Source organism: Panthera leo, chromosome A1, assembly GCF_018350215.1.
Source record: "Panthera leo isolate Ple1 chromosome A1, P.leo_Ple1_pat1.1, whole genome shotgun sequence".
In the NCBI taxonomy this organism is placed as follows: Eukaryota; Metazoa; Chordata; class Mammalia; order Carnivora; family Felidae; genus Panthera; species Panthera leo.
Genome location: NC_056679.1, coordinates 175,732,003 through 175,755,066, shown reverse-complemented (window position 1 = coordinate 175,755,066; position 23,064 = coordinate 175,732,003). Strand labels below are relative to the sequence as shown.

The window sequence follows — 23,064 nt, the reverse complement described above, 5'->3', positions numbered from 1 at the left end:
GATTTTGGTCATTCTAATAGGTATGTAGGGGTGTCTTGTTATAAACCATTACTTTTTTTTTTTTTAAAGCGTGCTTTCAACAGATCATCGATATGGTTTTTTAAATGTGTATTTATTTATTTTGAGAGAGAGAGAGAGAGAGAGATCATCAGGGGAGAGGCACAGATAGAGGGAGACAGAGATTCCCAAGTTGAGTTAACGCCGAGCCCCCGGGCAGGGCTCCAACTCACGAACCATGAGATCATGACCTGAGTTGTAATCAAGAGTCAGACGCTTAACCGACTGATCCACCCAGGTGCCCCAAGATTGATACCGTTTTTAGGGATCCCAGTCGCACAAATCTGAACATGGTAATTTGCCACAGTTAGACCTTAGACAATGGCTCTGTCTTGGGTTTTCGCTTTTAAAAAGCATTTCAAACATTTTATTTTATGAGAGAACCACTAAAGGCTCACCACGCACTCTGGATATTTAGCTGTGCCTATGCTCTTGTGTGCTGTGAATGTATTCAAAGAGTAGCCAGTCTGAATGGCTACAAAACTTTTTTTTTTTAATGTTTTATTTATTTTTTTAAGACAGAGAGAGAACATGAGTGGGGATGGGGCAGAGAGAGAGGGAGACACAGAATCAGAAGTAGGCCCCAGGCTCTGAGCTGTCAGCACAGAGCCCGACACGGGGCTCGAACTCATGAACTGTGAGATCACGGCCTGAGCCGAAGTCAGACGCTCAACCGACTGAGCCACCCAGGAGCCCCTACAAAACTTCTTTATGAAGCTGCTAAACAGCTATGCCAATACGTTCATTTCCTGTGGAACCGATAGGAGTTATATCAATAGCTTAGGGTACAAATCTAGTCATATTTCTTCTAGTCAATCACTTGAATGCTCCCTCCCCCTCAAACTCTGTTGTGATAAAGTGTAATATCTTGCTTTTGATTTTTCCAAAAACCCAGGGCTCCGTTGTCCTGCTTCTGAAATACCAGATGCAGAGGGAACTGGAGAGTCAAAATCCCTTCTTGCTCTTGCCTCTCTGCGCCACAAGGTGGCACCGTTGAACACCAGCCTGCGCAGCCCTGTGGAGGGGAGGAAGTTCCTCTTCTGTATTGCTGTTCCTGCAGTGGTGTTCCACACGCAGGCTCCAGGGTCCGGTCCCTTGGTTCATGTTTGGATATTATTCCCCCAAATGAAACCCCAAGCAGCGTCCGCCAGCTTTTGGGTGCTGTGCCTGAATTACCCACCACTGAGACTCCCGTGTTTTTCCTGGTAAGCATTATGGACTGAATGTTTTGGCCCTGTTCCCTCCCACCCTCCCCTGCCAAATTTGTACGTTGAGGCTCTAAACCCCAACATGACCGTATTTGGAGATAGGGCCTTTGTAGAAGTGACTAAGGTTAGTGAGGGCCCTGATCTGATAGGATTAGGGCCCTTATAGGAAGAGGCACCAGGGCGTCTGAGGTCTGTCTTCCTCAGTGAAGCACTGAGAAAAAGCCATGTGAGGACGCAGCGAGAAGGTGGCTGTCTGCAAACTGGGAAGAGGGCCCTCCCCAGAACGTGACCACGCTGGCACCCTGACCTTGGACTTCCAGCCTCCAGAACTGTCAGAAAATAAATTTCTGTTGCTTAAGCCACCAGTCCGTGGCAGTTTGTGATGGCGGCTCGAGCAGACGGACAGAGTGAGTTTCTCACTGCGTGTCGGCCGGAATGGACACTGTGGAGCCCCCCGTGTCCATTCCTTTCAACATACTTTGATCAGGGTCACCCCGGTCTTTCCTGACAGAGCCGTTTGGGAAGGGAGTTCTGGCATACTGAGTACCCAGGCCGTGGGTCTAACAGTAGGGGGAAGGGAAGAACATGGGATCCAGGTGGGCACGTCTGTGGTCCTTGCCCTGCGGGGACAGGCATGGCCATAGGAGGAACAGAGCAGGAGCGTCTGAAAGGTGTGGCCTGGGACAGGGGTCCTTTTTCCCAGGCCTAAAGCTGGGCTGGCCTGGGCTGTATCCTGGGTCTGCTGCCCAGGAACTGTGAGCCTCAGGGAAGGTTCTTTGTTCTCTTTGTGCCTCACTTTCCGTCCCTGGAAAATGGGGGTGACAATAGGATTAATATTACAAAATTGTCACGAGGATTAAATTTGTCAGTTGCATCGCATACGTAGAATAACACCTGGGATAGGGTAGCTGCTACTTCAAAAGCAAAACGCACAGCCCCTCCGAGAGTTCTCAAAGTCATCCACTCACACAGTGACAGCAGTGGTGACTGAAGACTTATCCAAGATTCGGTACCTGGGCCAGAGGCCTGGGGAGCCATGGTGCTCTCCACAATAAAAAGCCCTAAAGATCCCCTTCTCTCATGTTCTCTTTGGTCATCCTCCTGCTGGGCTGTCTCTCTCTGGCCCTTCGTCCCGGGGGTCCCCAGCTTTCCCATGTCTCTTATCTAGTCTTTACTCCCCTTTCCCTTGGGAGAAGACACATTCTTTTCCTTGTCTCCCTGTCCCTGTACTGTTAAGTCGTATCCTTTTCATGTGAACATGAGCTAAGGGTCTCACCATCCCAGTCATTCTGTCAAAATATTTCCTTCAAAGAAATAAAATGTCCTCCCTGGTGGGTCCTGGTGGGGGACATTTTCCCCATCCTTCCATGTGCGGAACTGAAAGCAGGGCCGTGGCGTGCTTGGCAGGTCCTGCTATGCTGTCTCGTTTCTGCATCTGTGTACCTTGTTGAAAAGTGAGCTCCCCAAACACAGGGGTGACACTTTGTGAGTGGCAGCAGGGCCTGGCTCCAGAGGCACAGGGGACGTGTATGGAGTGAAGGAGTTCGCCTTTGGTCTCCGCCGTGTCCCTTGGCAAAGCCTTGCAGGCCCTTCCTCGGCTCTCGGGAGGGGACAGTTCTCCACACCCTGACGCGCTCTGAGCTCCAAGCTCCCTTCTGGGCAAGGCGCTTTTCTAGCACCCACTAGTCATTTCCATTTTTATCTTGGCCCTGGGGCGTCCGAGAAGCTTGCTCTGAGCTTTTCCCTAGCAACACAGAACATTCGCAGCTTTGGCATTTAAAATTACCCCCTTCCGGTTGTTTCGCCTGAAACAGAAGGGAAGCAAAGTGGCTCAAAGTGCCAAGACTGCTTGGGGACCCCTCCCCCACAAATGGTATGGATCAACGCCTGAACTCAATCTCTTATATAAAACCAGATATAAGAGGTGATGCTTACATCAGTGTGGTCAGATACCAGCTTAGTAAATGCACACTTTTAAAGGCACACATAACCGTGACTTGCTCCAAAAACAAATTGAGACAGCCATAGAGTTATAAATTCATAAATATATATAACCCGTTGTACAGATGAGAACCCTGAGGTACCCAGGCAGTGTGGCTTCGGGGTCCATGCTTTTAGCACATATACTATGCTTCTAGAACTCCAAGGAGTCCAGGAAGTAATCTGTTTATCTGTGCATCCATTTACTGAGCAGACTCACGATGATCTCCAGCGCTGTGCCACATCCACAGGGGGCGCTGGTCACCCAGAAGGGACAGCCTCTGGGGTCCCCTCCAAGGGGGCCTGCCACCCTGTGGTCCTCACCGCACAGAGGGGCTGAGTGAGGCGTCAGGACCCCAGCCCCAGGAACGCACTCAGCCCTGCCTCTTAAGAGCGTGCGCCTCGGGCCCGTCACTTCACCTCTGTCCTCTGTCCTCCGTTTCTTCCGCTGTAAAGCGAGAATCAGACCCCCCAACCCTCTCAGGTGGTTTTGAGGGTGGGATGCATTGGTGCTTGTGAAACAGCATGCGGAGCACTGGTGCGTGTGCAACCCGCCCCCTTCCCCCGGAGAAACCTCTGCCGTTTGCATTCTGGTTTCTGGGTCCATTTGTAGAGTCATTCAGCAAACGTGCTTGGGTTTTTTTGTTTGTTTGTTTGTTTGGCGGGGGGTGTGTGTGTGGGGGGGTGGTCGTTCGAGTGTGCGCTTGCCCTGGTGAAAGAAGGGTAAGGTTGAACCCTCGAAGCTTCAAGGACTGCCTCCAGGGCAGGCAGAAGTGATTTTCCAGCGTGGAGCACGGCTGACAGCCGAGACGTGGATTCCGATTCCAGTTGTCTCACCCCAGCCCTATGGTTTGGGGCTAGCCGTTTTAACCAGGACGGAGCCTCTTTACCTGTGATGGCACCCATCGCCTTGGGCCGGTGAAGGTCTCAGACGGCGTGGGTAAGGTGCCCCGGGGCGTGCGCTGCTGTTGGTACAGCTGTGTGGTCACGCCTGGGGATGAGGTGAGTGGGTGCCCTGAGTGCCAGCTCCTCACCTGGGGGAGGGCACAGCTCAGTGAGAAGAAAGGACCCAGGGCAGGGGTGGCAAGGCCCCACTGAGGGTGGGCGAGACAGAAGTCAGGGACAGCGCCTGGATGCCCTCTGGCTTTCTGCACCCCACTGGGGCTCTGCCTGGCCGGGGGCTTTCACGGCCCACCCTGCCCTTAGGTCTGAGTGTTATTTGAATCAAATGAGACTGCCCCCCTGCAACCCCCCTCTCGAGAGGCCAGCGGCCTTCAGGGCCACCGGGAGCGGTTGTTTACTTACAATGCTTCTGTCTGTTTATAGCAGTGGCACTGATGAGACCCGAGCTGCGGTTGGGCCTGGGTGGCTGGCTGCCCCACAAAGACAGCTTTCAGGCCACACTTGGCTGAAAATTTGGGGACAAAAGCAGGGTGAGATAGAAGGCAAGGTCAGGCCCGGATCCGGCTCGGGCTGAGAGGGAAACAGGCAGGCAGCTACCATGGTTTAAGTCCTTACTACATACTAGACTGTGCTGAGGGCTTCACATGAATCTTCTCAGTTATTCGCACCACAGAGAGGCTGACAAACTTGCCTCTGGCTGCTTGACTGCTTTTTTGGAGAGCTGGGATTGGAGCCCTGATCTCTCTGAAGGTCTAATGCTTCCCCCCCCCCCCCCCCCCGTTACTTTGCCTCCCCAGGTAAACTTAATATCAACAGTTGCTGTTTAAGATTATCTGTCGTCCTCAAAGCAGTCTTATAGATAAGGAGACTGAGGTTCAGAGGGGACCAGTGACTGGCTCGTGGTCACACAGGGAGGGAGCGACGGAGCTGGGGCTAGCTCCTAGCACCTAGCTCCTCCGAAAGGTGAGGGAGGGTCTCCTCTGACACTTTTCCTCTAGGAAAATGCACGGTGTTCCCCGCCCGACCTGTCTTCCAGGTGGTCCCCCCGGCTCCCCCTTCCCAGCACGCTGCATGGAACGTATCTGAGGAGGACAGGCGTCTGGCCTCCACCTCTGCCCTAGGCTCGCCCGTCTCGCTGGCTCTGACAAGCCGTGACTAAGAGCTGCGTGCCCCCCCTCTGTACCCCCGCGGCCTGTGAAGGAGGGACTGGACTGCCCTTTCCCCCATTTTACTGAGGACGACAGTGGAGGCTCCGAGGGTGAGGAGGGATTTGCCCAAGGTCGCCCAGCTACTGAGGGGTCCGCGTGGTGGACGAACCCAGGCGGCCTTCACTCCAGAGCTCGGGTGGAGGCTGCAGACCCTCAAATTCCGAGGGCCTCTCTCCACTTCCTTTCCTGCGCCTGTCGTATCCTCTCCGGCAGGTGAGCCTGCTTCTGACCCCCTTCCCCTCAGATCCCCCACCTCCTCTCTCGCACGCCCCTGCTGTGTCTGTGCCCACATCTCCCATCTCTCTCTCCCCTGTCCCCGGGTGTCTTGGAGCCTGCTGGCCAGATCAAGTCCGTGCCTTGGGCTGGGCTCCCGGGACCTGCCGTAGCAGACAAGCCCTTGTTCTGGCTCTGCCACCCTCGGGGCTGTGGGGCCACGTGGGCCAGGTTGCTTCACACCCGGGCTTCATCTGTAAAATGGGGGCAGTGATGGCTGCTCTGTGTCCTGGGGTGTTTCGTGGTTGAATGAATCACCGACGGCTTCTGCTACTCTGCCACCACTATGAGGGGTGATAGCAGTATTTAATGAGCACTTACTATGTTCCCCTGCGCGGTGCTCCCAGAAACCCTCTCTTTCAATAAATGATGCAGAGTCTGGCTAAGTGATGGGGGGGGGGCGTGGTTTCTGAGCTTCCTGTTCTCTCCTTCTCCCTCTCCCCCCCTCCTCTCCTCCCTCTCCCCCCTCTCCCCCCTCCTCTCCTTCTCCCTCCCCCCTCCTCTCCTTCTCCCTCTCCCCCCTCCTCTCCTTCTCCCTCTCCCCCCTCCTCTCCTTCTCCCTCTCCCCCCTCCTCTCCTTCTCCCTCTCCCCCCTCCTCTCCTTCTCCCTCTCCCCCCTCCTCTCCTCCCTCTCCCCCCTCTCCCCCCTCCTCTCCTTCTCCCTCTCCCCCCTCCTCTCCTTCTCCCTCTCCCCCCTCCTCTCCTTCTCCCTCTCCCCCCTCCTCTCCTTCTCCCTCTCCCCCCTCCTCTCCTTCTCCCTCTCCCCCCTCCTCTCCTTCTCCCTCTCCCCCCTCCTCTCCTTCTCCCTCTCCCCCCTCCTCTCCTTCTCCCTCTCCCCCCTCCTCTCCTTCTCCCTCTCCCCCCTCCTCTCCTTCTCCCTCTCCCCCCTCCTCTCCTTCTCCCTCTCCCCCCTCCTCTCCTTCTCCCTCTCCCCCTCCTCTTCTTCTCCCTCTCCCCCTCCTCTCCTTCTCCCTCTTCCCCCTCTTCCCCCTCCTCTCCTTCTTCCTCTGCCCTTTCCTCTCCTGATCCCACACAGCCCGGCCATGACAAGAGTGCCACATCTCAGAGCCCACAGAGCAAGAAAAGCTGCCAGATAACACAGGTAGAGGTTGGGGTGTCTTGTCCCTCAAGGATGTGGTTGTATCACTCCTCACAAATGGATGGCCCCCAAGTCCACGGCCATTGCCATATCAGGGCCCTCAAAAACCGTCCCCAAGGCAATGGCTGGGAACTGCACACCTCCTGTTTCTGGTTCTTACAACTCTGGGCAGATTTGCAGAAGGTCTCCCTGGGCCAGCCCGCCCTGGGTCTGATCCCACTAAGGACACCCCCACTCGCCAGGGGACGAGTGCTGCAGGGACTGGTCAAATTCCAGGGCCCTTGTTGGGCCACGGGGCTCACGTGGAGATAGCGGTCCACGCTCAGGTGCAGTGCTCTCGTTTATCACCTTTCTCTGCCCGTCTCCTGAGATTAGAGTGACACAGAGCTGGCTCTGCACCCTGAGGGCAGGCTGGGCATCTTCCTCTTCTTTCTTTCCTGCGTGGGAGGCAAATAAGGAGAGGAAGACCTTGTTCTACTGGCTCTGGAAGAGTCCTCTCCATTTCTCTTGTCCCTCCCTCCTCATGGTCACCCGGCATGGGGCTTTCTCTGGCCTGACATGTCCTGGGCTCCAGCACTGGGGGCCCACGTGCTCTCTTGCTGCACACCCTCTCTCTCTTCTGCCCCAGGTGGGAGAGGGGACACCTTGCACCTTACCGGCCTGACACGTTCCAGGAGGAGGGTTTAGACCGAGGGAAACAGGCAGAACTGGCCTTTTTTTGTTTTTTTTTTAAGTTTTTAAAAGTTTATTTATTTTGAGAGGGAGAGGAAGAAAGGGCATGTGCGAGCAGAGGAAGGGGCAGAGAGAGGGAGTTCCAAGCAGACCCCACATGAGCACGAAGTCCAATTTGGGGCTCAAACCCACAAACCATGAGACCACGACCTGAGCCGAACTCGAGAGTCAGACGCTCGACCGGCTGAGCCACCCAGGTGCCCCACAGCTGGCCTTCTTAAAGCTGATTTCGGTTCAAGGTCATGTCAACCCAGAACTGGCTTGGGCAAACAGCCCCCCGAGTGGTCCGGCCTGTCTCCCTAGAGTCCTGTGTGAGGGTTGGGGCCACGGGCTTTGCTGATAGTAAAGGACCACTTTACCGATGTCAGCTGTGCAGATGTGGTCTTGCAGGGAGGCGGGAGGCCAGGCCAAGGCAGGAGAGAGGTGGGCCTGGGTCTCCAGGTCCGATGGAGGTGGTTTACAACTGCCAACCACAGGGTGTTCCCGGCACAGGCTTAACGAGGGGAAGTGGAATGACGTATTACGGTTCTCCTCCTATGGGGGTTTTGTCCAATAATGTTCACTTTGTTTCCATCCACCCCCCGCCCAAGCCTCTGTGGGGAGATTTGTGCTTGGAATGAACTTAGTAAGATTTATGGACTTTATTAGTAACTTATGGACTATAAATAAGTTTCTGTTGGTCTCTACTGCTCGTGCACGTGGCTGCAAAGCCTTTCCCCCAACCTGCTGGGTATGCTTGAGGGGGCCTTGCTGGGGGAATGAAGAATGAGTCCTGGGCAGCCATCAGGAAGACAGGCGGCCTGCTACCCAAGTGGCTGACACGGAGCCATAGCAAGAGACACGAAAGGCGGACGGGCGGTGGGATGGACACAATAAAGTAACGGGAACAGAGAGAACGCAGAGGGCTAGCTTGACCCCCAAAACCTGCTCTCTCACTGCTCTACAGCACTCTCCAGGAGGTGACCCTGCCGTCTCCTCTTGTAGCCAAGCCCGAAGACAGCCAAGTCACCTGCCCTGCCTGGCAGGGGCTGTCACGTGGTGATGATTCACTACGTTAGCCATTTCTTCATTGTCACCACCCCTGGCCGGTTCCGACTCAGGAAGGACTTGTCTGTTCACACCATGTGACCTTTCAGCAGGGCTCAGGTCAGGGGTTTACAAACGGTTACTGAGCCACTAGGTAAGCGTCCGTGGAGATGGGCACAGGGGGCGGTAGACCAGTATGGGGTGTCAGAGCCTGAACAGGTGGGAGGCCATCTGTCTGGGGGCGGGGTGTTGGCTATGACAGGAGGAGGTTCTGTGTAGAGGGGACTGTTCCAGTGCAAATGTATTGAGGTTAGTGGGAGAGGCTAGAGAAAGAATGACGCTTAAGGGAAGGAGAGAAACTCGAACGAACCCCTAGAGGGTCTGGGAGTAGTGGCACATCCAGAGTTGACTTTTCTCTTTTTAATTATTTTTTTCAATGCTTATTTGTTTTTGAGAGAGAGAGAGAGAGACAGAGCGTGAGCGGGGGAGGGGCAGAGAGAGAGGGAGACACAGAATCGGAAGCAGGCTCCAGGCTCTGAGCTGTCAGCACAGAGCCCGACGTGGGGCTCGAACCCAGGAACCGCGAGATCATGACCCGAGCCGAAGTGGGACACTTAACCAACTGAGCCAGCCAGGCGCCCCCAGATTTGACTTTTAAATACCAGACAAAGGAATCAGGCTTCTTGGAGAAACGGCAGATCCCAGGGCAGGAGCAGGAAAAGCACGAGATAAGCCTCGACCACCTCCTTGTGTCAGAAAGTAAGCAGGTGGCCAAGGACAGATGGAGGGATGTGACACGGATGCAAAAGCCGGCCTGAAACGCTGCCCAGCAGCCAAATCTGGGACAATCCGACACCGAAAGAGGTAATGATGGCACCAGATTGTACAAAACGTTGAGTGAAACAGGAATCCATGGGTCCATACAGACAGAAATAAACATGTGGACCAATAAATAGGGACAGGAGAAAGCAGAATTGGAAGCTAATCCTAAGCAGTCGTCAAACAAACCCACCTGAAGAGATATTCTACCAAAGATCTGGCTTGTAGTCTTAAATTTTTTTTTTTTTTTTACATTTTTATTTATTTTTGAGAGGCAGAGAGAGACAGAGTGTGAGTGGGGGAGGGCCACAGAGAGAGGGAGACACAGAATCCGAAGCAGGCTCCAGGCTCTGAGCTGTCAGCACAGAGCCCGACGCGGGGCTCGAACCCACGAACCGTGAGATCACGACCTGAGCCGGAGTTGGACACCCAACCAACTGAGTCACTCAGGCGCCCTCTGGCCTGTAGTCTTAAAGAGAGACTACTGCCGATTGGAGGAGACAAAAGAGACGTGGCAACTAAGTGCAGCGTGTGATTCTGAACTGTGTCCTTTCACTGTGCAGCGTGGAGCTGGGACAACTGGCAAAACCCGACAAAGATGGAGAAGTGAGATGGTCGCACTCGGTGAACCAGGCCAGTCACGGAGGACAAGCACGGTATGGCTCCACTTATACGAGGTTGCGGGGGGTGAGGTGGGGGCCTGGAACTTCCTGTAGAGACAGGAAGTAGCCTGTGGTCACGGCGGGGGGGGGGGGGGGGGAGAGGAGGAATGTGGAGTTGGTGGGGACAGAGTTTCAGCTTGGGAAGATGCACAAGTTCTGGAGATGGATGGTGGTGGTGGTTGTGGAACAATGTGAATGAACCTGATCTTACTGAACCGGACACTTAAAGGTGGTTCAGATGTTTCCTGCAACACAAATGGGGAAAACAGCTGGGTTTTGGAAGTGAACAGAGCAGGGTTGGACTCTCACCTCTGACACTGGTCGCTGGATGACCTCGGGTGACCTCGGGGGTGGCTGTTAGTGGCCTGCATGTGGCAAGCACTCAGAACAGGCTACCTCCTAACTGGTCATTGCGCGTCTTTGACTCTAACTGCAAGGTGGCGGGTTGGATTTTGCCCATCGCCTCCACCCCCAGGCCCACCCCCGTATGACCTGCTGGCCACTCAGAGCTCCTAAGCCTGCTACCAGTCTTCTCTCCAGGAACCTCTCCTGGGGACAGTTAGAGGGGTGGAGCATGTCCCAGCCAAAGACACAGGTAGGACCTTACATGCTTGTGTATGCACCTGCCGTCTCTGGAGGGGAAGTATGGACCTGGGAGGGACACGGGTGGGGAGCTTCTCCCTGTGAAACCCGTTCATGCCCCTGGAATGTCTTCCCACAAGCTGCGTCTATGTAAATAACATAAATAAGTACACACACAGGTCAGTCATTATTACCGAAGAGGGGCCCCCGTTCCCTCGTCCCTCTCCTCAAGGCACTGCCATCTTACATTAGCCCCTAGCTCTCCAGCCAAAACTGCTGTGGCCCTCGTTGAGGAATTCGGTGGATGTCTCCCTCTTTCTCCCTCTTCCTGTCAGCTCCGTGGCATTTTGAAACACCACTTTCCTCGGCTTCCGGAAAACCAGCGAAATCTATTCATGATGGGGAAGGGCCATGCCTCTGCAGCCACTGTTGGAACTCCTATGGCAAAGGGCACTGCCCGGCATGCTTGTAAGTGCTCAAAAAAAAAATTTTTTTTTTTTTTTGAATGAACAAACCGTTAAACCAACAAAATAAAAAATATATAACAACGAGCCTCAGTGCAAAAGTAAGCTCAGGCGTAACGGCACTGACACACTCCCCAAATCATGCAGGTGTGCAAATGGCCAGAAATAAAGGCAAAGGCCATCAGTTTTTAAATAAAGTAGTCCTGGGTGCGGGATTATGTTATTGTTTTGCAGAACGTTATCAACAGAGAAACCAGGTACGTGTCGATGTTTATGCAGGCTCTCTCAGTATTACTTGTCGCAACTCCGTGTGAACAAAACGAAATTATTCCAAAATAAAGAGCTTAATTCAGGTAATGTAGTAAGGGCAAACCTGATCTGTCCGATGAAGACAAATCTGTCGATTCGTGCATCATCAATGAACAAGTGCATCAGATGTTACTGGAAGTTTGGTCAGGGCAGGGGCGCCTGGGTGACTCAGTTGAGCGTCCGGCTTTTGATTTCGGCTCAGGTCATGATCTCGCGGTTTGTGGCTCGGAGCCTGCTTGGGGTTCTGTCTCTCCCTTTCTCTCTGCCCCTCCCCTGCTTGCTTGCTCTCTCTTCCCTTCAAAATAAATAAATGAATTTAAAAAAAGGACAGAAGGCTGCAGGGGCGGATCATGTACCTAAAAGGGGAGAGAGAGATGGGAAAGGGGATTTTTAATAGCATCATGTGGTCGATGTTGCCTGTGTTTGGCAAGGTCTTACAAGAAGATGAGATCAGCCAAAAAACTTTCCAGCTTGTGAACAGACATTAGAGGTAAGAAGGAGAGTCCAGATATTTGAGGATTTGCAATGTTAGGTAAGCAAACTGATTCGGGGCCCTAAATGGCAAGAAGCAAATGTCGAGAACCCTTGTGTGACAAAGGCCTCCATGCAATGATCAGATGAAAAATGTGCTGCCGAGGCAAACTTTTCAGGTGGACAGAGTGGCTCAGGGAAAAAAGCGTAAGACTTGGCTTTTGCACATAAGTCCCATAGCGTCAAGGTTTCAATCGAGAGAGAGGTATGAGAGTGAGGGAGCAAAGGAATAACAACAGATTTACGAGCCGAGTCTCACAAAAAAGTTGTGAATGGGGCTTCTGGCCCATGTCGCTGGTTGGAATCCGTTAGGTAAAACTCCTACTGCGTTTATAAGATAGCCATTCTGACCCAAACCCCCACGATCCCGAGGCTCCAAAAGTCTCAGCTCAGAACTGAAAACGACCTTGGGGCTCTAGTCTCCTAGGACAGGATGGGGATTAAGAAAGCTGGGCAGCCTCTCAATTCAGATTCCCCAGTGGGGTGTTCGGGTGTGGCCAGAGGGGGTGATGGCAACGGCAGAATCTCACAGAGGGTGGCGCTAGAGGCCGCGGAGAACGGCAGGGCGGAGTGGGACCTACAAGGGACACCTGCCATGCCGCGTTTAAGTGGCCTCACAGCAGAATTGCTTCCCCTTTCCGGTTACTTCTCTGTTAAGGATTAGGTGGGGTATTAAGCAGATGACTCTTCTCTTTAGTTATGAGGTCTAATAGAGGAGGAGGTGCCTAACCACTCACGTGGAGACATCCTGGGCCTTGAGCTGGATGTGGCTACTAGATGATACTTAGGGTCATCTCCCGTGGAACAGGATTAGTATCTCTGTGGGAAGAAGACACCATATTCACTGGTCGAGAGGGCACACGGAGGTACCTTCTAGGAACCCCCCCCCCCCCATTTGATTCTCCTCTCCTTCCGGGCACATGAGTGGTTTGTACCTCTCGGCGCCCCTGCAATTAGGTATGGCCACATGCCTAGCTGTGGCCAGTGGGCTCTGAGTGAAAGGGAAGCGTATCGCCTGCAGGCCAAATTATTCATCCTTCATGCAAGACCCTCTGTTGTTCTCTTCCTTTCTTGTGCTCTTAAGGAAGAGCTCTAGGGTTAAGTCGATGGGCTAAAAGCTTGGAGCAGCCAGGATGCGAAATTTCACCTTGACCTTGCCCTGGAGGGTTGCCCGGACCACAGCCATTTTGTGTAAGTGAGAAATTTGTTGTGTGAGGCCTAATGAGTTTTTGCTGTTTCTTTGTTCACCTACTGTAGCGGCAACAGGATCTGTCATCACTAATGCTGCCCCAGAGCCCAAATGGTAGAGTCGGGATTCAAATGTTGAGCCTTGCACCACCAGCACATTACAGGAGTTCATAGGATTGTGGTGGGGACGGCCATCGTCAAGGCTTTGGCGGGTCTGAGTCTGACAAACTTCTCCCACATGCCTACTGAATCACGTCTGTAGAGACTGAATGCTGCTCCCTTACGAGTGCTGGAGAAACTTGGCCACATTCAGCCATCCCGATCATATCCAATCTATTGCTCCTGTAGAGGGGGGTGGAAAGGATTTTCTCTCTTCGAGCACTTAGCTGAGACCCTTGTAATAGATTAACAAGAAAAAAACAAGTTTCTTAACATGTACACCTCATGTGTCCATGGGGACACCCAGGGAAGAATAAGTAATCCCCTGAGGTGGCTTAGAATTCAGAATTAAATACCAGCTCAAGTGGGAAAGAAGAGGGAGAGGGGGAAGTAAGCCTCTAAGGGGAGAGTAAATGATTTTTGGGAAAGAGAACGGACCTTTAGAACAGATGGGAGGTGTGACAGTTTGTGATGAACTTTGTCAGGGTGTGGGGTTGACTTTTAGTCTCTTCTCTCGTGGTTAAGAGTCAGTCCTCCCTGGTGGATAAATTCCCGGGAGGGGATCTGTGTGGCAACTGTTGTTTCTTTTGGGGTATCGGTCTTTAGACAGATAATGGGAGTTCAGTGACAGCGTCTCCCTGTATTTGCTGTTTTCCAAGTGCCCGCAGCACCAAACAATCCATATATCAAAAAGCAGCAAACTTGGGGGTAGCATGTCCTGCGTGGCATATTCTGCTACCCTTTGCTCTCTCGTTTACAAAGTTTTAAGCTTCATACATTGATTAGGCCACACAGATAAGCCCTCTTCTGGCTTTGGCCCTGGAGAAACGGCTACTCAGGGTGAGTCTGAGGGGCTTCCGGGAAAACCCGTGTGCTGGTTTTACCCTGAGCCCACATCTGTGTGCAGTGTTCTGTGACCTTCGCTCGTCCTTGGATGGTTCAATCTGGACACCCTGAGGGAGATGTTAGAGGGGGAACTTCAGGCTCCATTCCAAGCCAGAGAATTCTAGAACTGCCCTCAGGTAGCTGAAAACTTAGTCTCCATGAAAATCAGTCTAGAAGATCTGGCCCTCTAGCTGGAGAGGTTTTGAATCATCTTACTCACAGGACGATGATACTCTAGGGCAAGTATCTCCAATATTCTCAGGGGCCAGCAGGGTGCTGCAAATGAGAGAACCAGCCAGTGACATCCGCATGTCCCACACGTTGTCTCAAGTGGAGAGTTGCTACAGAGTTCTGGCAGATTGTTAGCCCGTGGGAATATAAATGTGTTGTCAAATCTTGACATTTTTCATTAGGATCCAGAAAGGGAGCTCTATCTGGAAACCCCCCCATTTAAAAATGTTGGTAATTAATTAAAAACAATAGACAATAGTCACAACTCCATGGCCTATAGAACATGGTTAGAGGGCGGTCGGTCGTTCAGCACACTCTGCCCTGTGATGGACATTTGAGCGAGGGAAACAGACTGGCTAGAGCTGTAAGGGTACGTGTTGAGATGTACCAAGCGGTCAAGTTGACTTGATTTTGGCCCTGTATTTGGAATGAAGGGTGGACCCCAAAGGACTGACAAGTTTGAACTTAGGTAATAAGGAGGCAGACTAGCAAGGGGGTGGTGAGGAGGGACACGTGAGCTTTGAATTCAGAGACTTGGGTTCAAACCTTACTCCCCCACTTAGCAGTTGTACGAGTAAGTTCCTTCACCTGAGTCTAGGTTTCCTATCCCTGAAATGCAGAATAAATCCTAACAGGGTCATGAGAATTAAACTACATTTATACATAAGAAAATGTCTGCCACCTGGTAGGGGCCTAGTTTGTCCACTTCCTTTCAAAGGCTTGAGAGTGAGGAAGAGGTTTGATAACAGCAGTGTTTCTGGAAGGATGGCCACATGGCTGTGTGGGCACTGGAGACAGAACGACCGGCTGGGTGTCAGGCAGTGTGACCAATTTGAGAGGACGGGTAATCACATCCATGTGCCTTGGAGCCAAGCCCATCCCTGGTGACAAGACCGTAAAAGTTGACCTCCTGGCTCCTCCGAGGGTAGGCTCCTCCTTCCACATGTCCTGTCTGCTCCCACCCTATCCTCGGCATCCTTAGGGCAGCTGAGAGAGGCAGGGCCCGGCCCCGTCAGTACTGATCCAGGGCCTCGGGCACAGGCAGGCCTTGACCTCTGCTGGGTCCCACAGGCAACTCTCCTCTATCTTTCATAGCCGGGGAGTCTTCTGCAGAGTTCTCAACAGTGTTCTGAGCTGCTTAGCAAACTCATCTTCAGAAGACACTTGTTTTGAAAGCTTAGGAGTTTTACGTTTCCAAGTCAAAATGCCCCAAAGCACGGTCCTTGCGAAGAACAGAATTAAAAAAAAAAAAAATCAATGAGACTCGCCCCTCAGGAGCCGTTAGAAGAGACAGGTTTACCCACTAATTATAACTAAACCGTCATTGCCAGTCAACATCACCAGCTTTCCAAAAGTTTCTTCAGGTGAAAATGATTTTTCCCGTGCATCAGAATCACCTGGAGGGCTCGTGGGCCCCCTCTCCCCGCCCTTCCCCAAGTCTGTGAATCAGGTCTGGGGTGGGGACTGCATTTCTAACACTTTCCGGGGTGATGCTGAGGCTCCTGGTCAGGGACGCTGTGTTCAGCGCCACTTCTGTGATGGATCTGCTTGTATGTATTTAGTTCACAGAGCTGGCGAGTGATCCAGAGTGCATGGGATCCTATTTCCCTCATGAGTAAACAGAAGCTAAGGTTAAGTGGCAGAAATAGGGTCAAACAATGCCTGCAAATCTAAAAGCCACAAACTTCACTGCAAGCCAAGAAATGGAAAAGGTGGAGGCGGTTCATTTTTAACAGGGAACCAGCTAAATAAAGGCTTTAAAGTTTACTAGATGGACACTAACCGGTGATAGAACCACGACTCTCTGAAGTTTTCTTGGATATTATTCAAGGCTTGCAGTACCAAGTGTTTGCCAAGGGCCAGCAGCACGAGCATCACCTAGAACGTGAGAAACAGGCACAGGCCCCACCCCAGAACTCCTGGGTCAGAATGTGCGATCTTTCCAAGATCCCCGGATGCTGCTGCTGCTGCTGCTGCAAACTCAGGTTAGAGGAACATGGACAGAACGTTCTGCCCTCACCTAACGACAGGCCTCAGTAATGGTCCAGGGGAGGAGGGACTGTCTGCCCACGTCTAGTGTTACCTACTAGCTTCAGGGGGTGGGCAGCTCTAAGTTAGGTTCACCAATCTTCCCCCCACCCTCCACCACCAGACTAATCATGTGTGGGCATGGGCACAGCATGCAACGGAGGACAAAGGTTGTCCTTCACAGGCCTGGAGGCTACCATTCAGTTGAGGCTTCGGAGTAAGAGTATCAAATGATTTTATTACAAAACTTAAGCCATTCATTGATCATTCAACTTTTCTAAAAAACATAAACATGAGAATAAAATAAACACACCCAAGACTCACTAGCCTTTGCAGGATAGGAAAAAGCCCTGGGCAGAGAGCCTGCAAATGTTTTTCCTTTTACCCGATGTCCGGACTTCCTCACACATTCTAGGGTCCCATGTTTTGTCACCTCTTATGAGGCAGGGAAACCGAAGCTACAAGATTCATGTACAAGAGGGTCACGACAACTTGAGAGCTATTTGATGCTAATGCTTACATGTTCTAGTTGACAAATAAGCACTAATACCTACTCCATGCTAACCTTTACTGTCATTCTTTGAAATTGCATCCTTGGGACTGGTTATCTTCATTCTCTGTAGCTCCAGCCCCTCTAGGATCCCCAAACACAAACCCTAAAATCCACACGCAGTCTCCAAGTTCAAGTATAAAGGTTTGTTTCAGGACAACCCCAGGCTGACGTAGTGTTTCTTTATAACTCTGTAGTGTCTTCTGGATGCCATCCCCTTCGACAGGCTGACCGGATGGCAGCACAATGAGGGGGCACACAAGGTCAACTTTGCTACTGCCTGTTCAATCTGCATGCTACCCCACAGTCAAGGCTGAATGCTGAAATCAGTGACGACCTCGGCCTGTCTTCATTCTGAAGGTGTACTCTTAAGTAACCGAATCCATTTCTTCACAGTTAATTTAATGGAGCTTCCAAAAAGTGTCAGACATACTCTAAAAAGAAAAGAGAATCGGATCAAAATGCCTCTTGATGAGAGACTACATTTATGTTCCTAAATAAATTTACAATTAAACTAGGAAGACTGGAAATGAATGTTTTGCATTCCGTAACGGAATTGAGGTGTTCTCCCAATACTGGCACAAATAGACAACCTCCCCTTCTTGACCTACACGAGCTTCCCGCTCTTGCTTTGTTCACTCACTGATGCTTTCCTATCAAAAATGACAGACATCTTCATGAATCTCGAAAAGAGCACACCAAAGTGGAATGAGGGTAAAGGGCACACCCCAATGGTAACTAACAACGGCTAAGTAAGGATCCGCTGCTTACTTGCTATCACTGCTCATATTCACTAATGGCTCAAAGCCTGTAAAAAGCATTGTTTTGTGCATCTACAGCTGACTTTTAAGATTAAAGTAAATCCCAAGTGTAGTAAAAAGAGGTATGCATAACAGAAGTGTCCCATGGTAACGGATAGTGGTAAACTCAAATCTCTAAATACAAGGAAATCCAGCAGGGCTAAAAGCGGACCGTGCGCACCATTGAGGATGCCATTTTAGAACGCATTGTTCGATTGTATATTCAAATCGCAAACCCAAGTTTAACTCATGTCCAGGGGTGAGACTCATTTACACATGATCTCAGCCAAAAGGCCGAGAAGCGATTAGGAGTGAGGCCCATTTAATCATTTTCAGAAAAACAGGACTTTCATTTGAATTTCTCTTGTGCACAACAATCATCCCGGTTGGTTTCTACTGAAGTATCTATTCACAGCCTAAATGTTTAGCTCTGGTGGCACACAACTTCATACTCGCTCACACAAGAGGACACTACTAATTCGTTCTCAGTAACAAACGACTCCTAAACAGCAGCGGAAGTCTATCTGCACTAAATGCTTTTCTGAAGGTATACAGAAGATGATCCCCAATAGTGGCTTACCCCTTTTCTATCCGTTTTATATATTTATAAGCCAGAGATGAAGGCTCCTGGACAAAAGACAGGATACCGGACCTTAGGAAGCATCCTGGGATGGAGCTGGGGGGTCCTGGCTCTCAGGCTCTGGAGGGGGCGCTGGCACAGCTTCTTTTTTCTTGGCCGCCAGGAACTCATGAATTGCTCTTTCTATCTGTGGTCTGAAGATGTGGTTTAGTTTGGGATCCACCACTTGAGAAATGATTCTGTCCACTCCAGCTTCCAACATCCCTGACCTTGCGGAGACAAAGAGATCATTCTCTGAAGGTCCACGCACCCTTTCCCCAGCCTCCCCTCGTGTTTGCACCGTGCGTACCTGACCTGTACCTGTAGTACGATATCAAAACTGGGAAAATGACACGAGGACAATACGACCTTACTCAGATTTCACAGGTGTGGCTGTACCCTGCACAGGTAGCTCTGTGCCATTTTAGCCACACGAGTAGCTTCAGGGAGCCACCACAACGAAGCTCTTACCTACACCACCACAGCACCCCCTGTGCCAGCTAGCCCCTGCAAGTCACACTCACCTCCTCCCCGTCCACCCCCAAGCCCTTGGCAACTACTGATCTCCTGTCCATCGCTGTAATTGTTCATTTATCAGAGTTACATATGTGGAATCAGCACCATGCATCTGTTTGTTACTGGCTTTTCTCACTCAGCATAATTTCCTGCTGTTTCTAAAGAGGTAGGCTTCATAAGCTTTTAGATATTCCACGAGAGTTCAGTGGACGAAGACCTGAACACAAGTGTTAGTATTAAGAACAAGAAAAGGGGAGGAGATTAGAAGCAGCTTATCTTAGGACACCAGATTCTAGGACCCACCTCCACTTTTATGCCCAGTGACACTACGAAGTCACTTGGATGACCTAGCAGTAGCACTTTATTAACTGAAGTTCAGTTGTTTGAAGGACACGCTTTAATAGGACTCTACGCCTTCCTAAAAGCTGCCATCACACTTTAGAGGAGCCACGTGGACTCAAAGACTTTGTAGAACTCCCCTTCACTTGGGAGACTAAAGATCCAGCTCCTCCTGCCCAAGATCCGAATGCCGATCCTTGGTGTAAAACTCCCATGTATGTGCCAACTACACTGAAAACTCCGAGCGGCAGCGAATGTGTTTTGCAACCTGGAATATATTTCGGAGCACCCAGGAAAGTTTACACAGGAGGCCTATGGAGGTTGGATAAACTAGCAAGAATGTCAGTTGAGTGCTTTGCTCATTTGAACTTGAATAAAAGGGTGGACTGTCGCGACTCGTGTGTGGGGTTTGCTGGAAAGTGCCATCCACCTTGACCAAAAAAAATGACTCGCATCAGCTTTCCGCTTTCCTGCGTATCATACCGGTGATTACTGCCTTTTCACTCCTAATTCTAGTTACTTACTGAACCACACTCTGCCTCAGACCATTTCGCAACTGGTTTTTGTTCATTGTAGGATTCCATTCCTGCTTGTCCAGATGTGTTGACACAAAATTATCCACTTTCTGCCTCAGGTTTTGGTAAGCTGGCTAAAACATTAAAAAGAAGACGCAAGGTAAGAAGTTATATGCACCAAAGTTTTAGAAATCAGTCACTCAAGAATACTGCTTTCCACAGAAACGTAGAATTTTCAAGTCCTTGAAGACACTTCTACTATGACTATGAAGATCACCGTGCAGCACAGAAGAGTGGGAATTAATGCCCGACACAAGTGCTTACTTTATGGTGGCCAGGCACAAGGCCAGATGCTTTATCATCCCATTTACTTTTCAAGTAACTGTACAGGGAGATTTTATTAGCTCTCTCCTGCCCCCATTTTAGAGATTAGAAACTTACACTTAGAAAAAGTAAACAGCTTGCCCACTTAGCTAAAATGTGGCACAAGCCAAGGGCAGACCCAGTCTGTTTCTGAATCAAAGGAACCGAGTTCCAGCCTGGCACCATCACTAACTAGCTGTCTGACTTTCAACAAGTCACCAATCTTTAAGTCTCAGTTATTTCCATTTGTAAAACTGAAATGCTGCCGCCCTGCTTACCTCGCAGAGTATCCTTAGCAACAATGAAGGGGTCAGGAAAGCCCTCTGCATAAAATGAAGGGTCACCAAAACCTCAGCACAATGAGAGAATGCAGACGCAAGTCAGAGCCTATGGAACACTGGGAAAGGCTGAAGGGAAGCACAGCTGAGGTCCGAACATGGAGCTTCAGACACTTACTGGTCTTAAATGTTCTCGACACAGCGAGGGTCAGAACAAAATGAGAAGGAACTTGGTGAACACAAGGAGCATATGTTCTCAGCCTCTGAGACCTTCTGGTATGATCAGCTACTCTTCTTTAAACCAGGTATGATAGGGGCGCCTGGGTGGCTCAGTCGGTCGAGTCTCCGACTTCGGCTCAGGTCACGATCTTACGGTCCGTGAGTTCGAGCCCCGCGTCGGGCTCTGGACTGATGGCTCAGAGCCTGGAGCCTGCTTCCGATTCTGTGTCTCCCTCTCTCTCTGCCCCACCCCCGTTCATGCTCTGTCTCTGTCTCAAGGATAAATAAACGTTAAAAAAAATTTTTTTAAACCAGGTATGATAGATACAGCGTGCATTGCTGTTTAGGATCACCGCTGTCCCCTTCTGCCATGGGCAGAGAATGCTTACCTACCCCAATGATGCTGAGTTTTGGCAATGTCATACGGTCTGGTCATTGGAGTGCTAGGGACAAGTGACCTGAAATGTGGTTGTGTCTGGCTTGGTTCTTGTGCTCTGGTGACCCTCTATGAGGGCATGTCCTAGGATCTAAGATGAGTTCATGTGTTGCCGAGCTAAACCGAAGCCCAGCTGAAGACTACTTGGATGAGCTGAACTTTAGCTGACCTGCAGCCCTATCAACATAAGAATGAATGCCTGTCATAAATCACCGTGATTTGGTTTATTATGCAGTGTTACTGTATCCAAAGTTTGCTAGCAGTCGGGTAAGTGAAACCGACAAAAGAATGAGTAGGCTTCAGCCTACACGTGGACTCCCAAACACCCATGTACTATCTACTCCTTCTTCCTCTCCTCACAAGGGTCGGGCAGAGGGTGCCATGTTCTCCTGGCCCAAGGGTGGTGCCTGACCCATGCTAAGACAATGCTGATGTTTCCTGGAATTTCTTTGAACAGGAATTGAGAATCCATTTCTAGAGGAAGAAGACATAAGACGTAATCAAAATACTAGTAGCCAAATGGATGACTCTGCTCTACGGTGACAGTAAAACAGTTATAAAGAGCAGAGATGAAGGCCCTCGTGGAGCGTCCCTGGTTCCAAATGCATCCCTACTCTTCTGGCAGTTTGCTCCTTGGGTCCTTTCTTGGGTCAACAGATTCACCTCTTTGCTTAAAGGAACTAGAAACTTGAACTACACATCCTGTTTTACTTTCTACTATTCAAAATAACTCACCTGGTTTGAAATGACAATTACTGCTTATTGAAAAAAAGACAAAGGACAGCAAACGTCACCACCAAACCTGAACAGATCTTGACACTACAGAATAATCCCTTCAGTTCTTGAAGCGAAAGGAAAGAATGCGCCTGCCATTACATTTTATTGTATTAATCTGTCCCTAGCTTGACTGATTCCCATATCAATTCTATTTATTTATATTTTGGATGCACTACAAAGTAATCATCAGTATACTCCTGAATATTTCAGCAGTCTGGGAAGGGGCCTAAGGATATACGTTTCTAACAAGTTCTCAGGTGATGTTGATGCAGCTGATCCACCGGCCACACTGAGAACCTTGGGGCTAAAGCAACAGAGGACTCAACAGGTGCCTAAAAACACACTATCTTCCAGAATTAAAACCACCCTATAGTTACCAGAAGGAGCATCTAAGGTGTTGGCGGGAAAGGCTCCAACTCTCCTTCCCCAACAGCTTTGTAATACTCTTATTTTCTTTTTTCCAGAGAGAGAGAGAGAGAGAAAGAGAAAGAGAAAGGAGGGGGGGAAGAGGGGGGGGGGAAGGGGGGGGGAAGAGGGGGGGGGAAGAGGGGGGGGAAGAGGGGGGGGAAGAGAGGGGGGAGGGGGGGGGGAGAGAGAGAGGGGGAGAGAGGGGGGGGAGAGAGAGGGGGGAGGGGGGGAGGGGGGGAGAGAGAGAGGTGGGGGGAGAGAGAGAGAGAGGTGGGGGGAGAGAGAGAGAGAGGTGGGGAGGGGGAGAGGGAGAGAGAGAGAGAGAGAGAGGTGGGGAGAGGGAGAGAGAGAGAGAGAGAGGTGGGGAGAGGGAGAGGGAGAGAGAGAGGTGGGGAGAGGGAGAGGGAGAGAGAGAGAGAGGTGGGGAGAGGGAGAGGGAGAGAGAGAGGTGGGGAGGGAGAGGGAGAGAGAGAGGTGGGGAGAGGGAGAGAGGTGGAGAGAGAGGTGGGGAGAGGGAGAGGGAGAGAGAGAGGTGGGGAGAGGGAGAGGGAGAGAGAGAGGTGGGGAGAGGGAGAGAGAGAGGTGGGGAGAGGGAGAGAGAGAGGTGGGGAGAGAGGGAGAGAGAGAGGTGGGGAGAGGGAGAGAGAGAGGTGGGGAGAGGGAGAGAGAGGTGGGGAGAGAGGGAGAGGTGGGGAGAGGGAGAGGGAGAGGTGGGGAGAGGGAGGGGGAGAGGTGGGGAGAGGGAGGGGGAGAGGTGGGGAGAGGGAGGGGGAGAGGTGGGGAGAGGGAGGGGGAGAGGTGGGGAGAGGGAGGGGGAGAGGTGGGGAGAGGGAGGGGGAGAGGTGGGGAGAGGGAGGGGGAGAGGTGGGGAGAGGGAGGGGGAGAGGGAGGGGGAGAGGG

General features: G+C 51.3%; 1 protein-coding gene and 1 long non-coding RNA gene across 2 annotated transcripts in view; one reads left to right on the top strand and one right to left on the bottom strand.

The window, feature by feature from the left end:
- The first annotated feature begins 793 nt into the window (after window positions 1–793).
- On the top strand, window positions 794–17,408 carry LOC122224498. Its single transcript, XR_006204823.1, has 5 exons — window positions 794–1,262; window positions 9,869–9,961; window positions 10,405–10,562; window positions 10,885–11,017; window positions 17,092–17,408. It is a non-coding gene; the product is annotated as an uncharacterized LOC122224498 (long non-coding RNA).
- BOD1 (biorientation of chromosomes in cell division 1) overlaps window positions 16,563–23,064 on the bottom strand; it is a 13,132-nt gene continuing 6,630 nt past the window's right edge. The window contains exons 2-4 of the mRNA XM_042946390.1: window positions 19,693–19,817; window positions 18,347–18,543; window positions 16,563–17,328 (exon numbers count right to left, since the gene is read on the bottom strand). Of these exons, the coding sequence (XP_042802324.1) occupies window positions 18,348–18,543; window positions 19,693–19,817 (321 nt within the window). The 3' untranslated portion in view covers window positions 16,563–17,328; window position 18,347. The remainder of the gene's footprint in view (window positions 17,329–18,346; window positions 18,544–19,692; window positions 19,818–23,064) is intronic.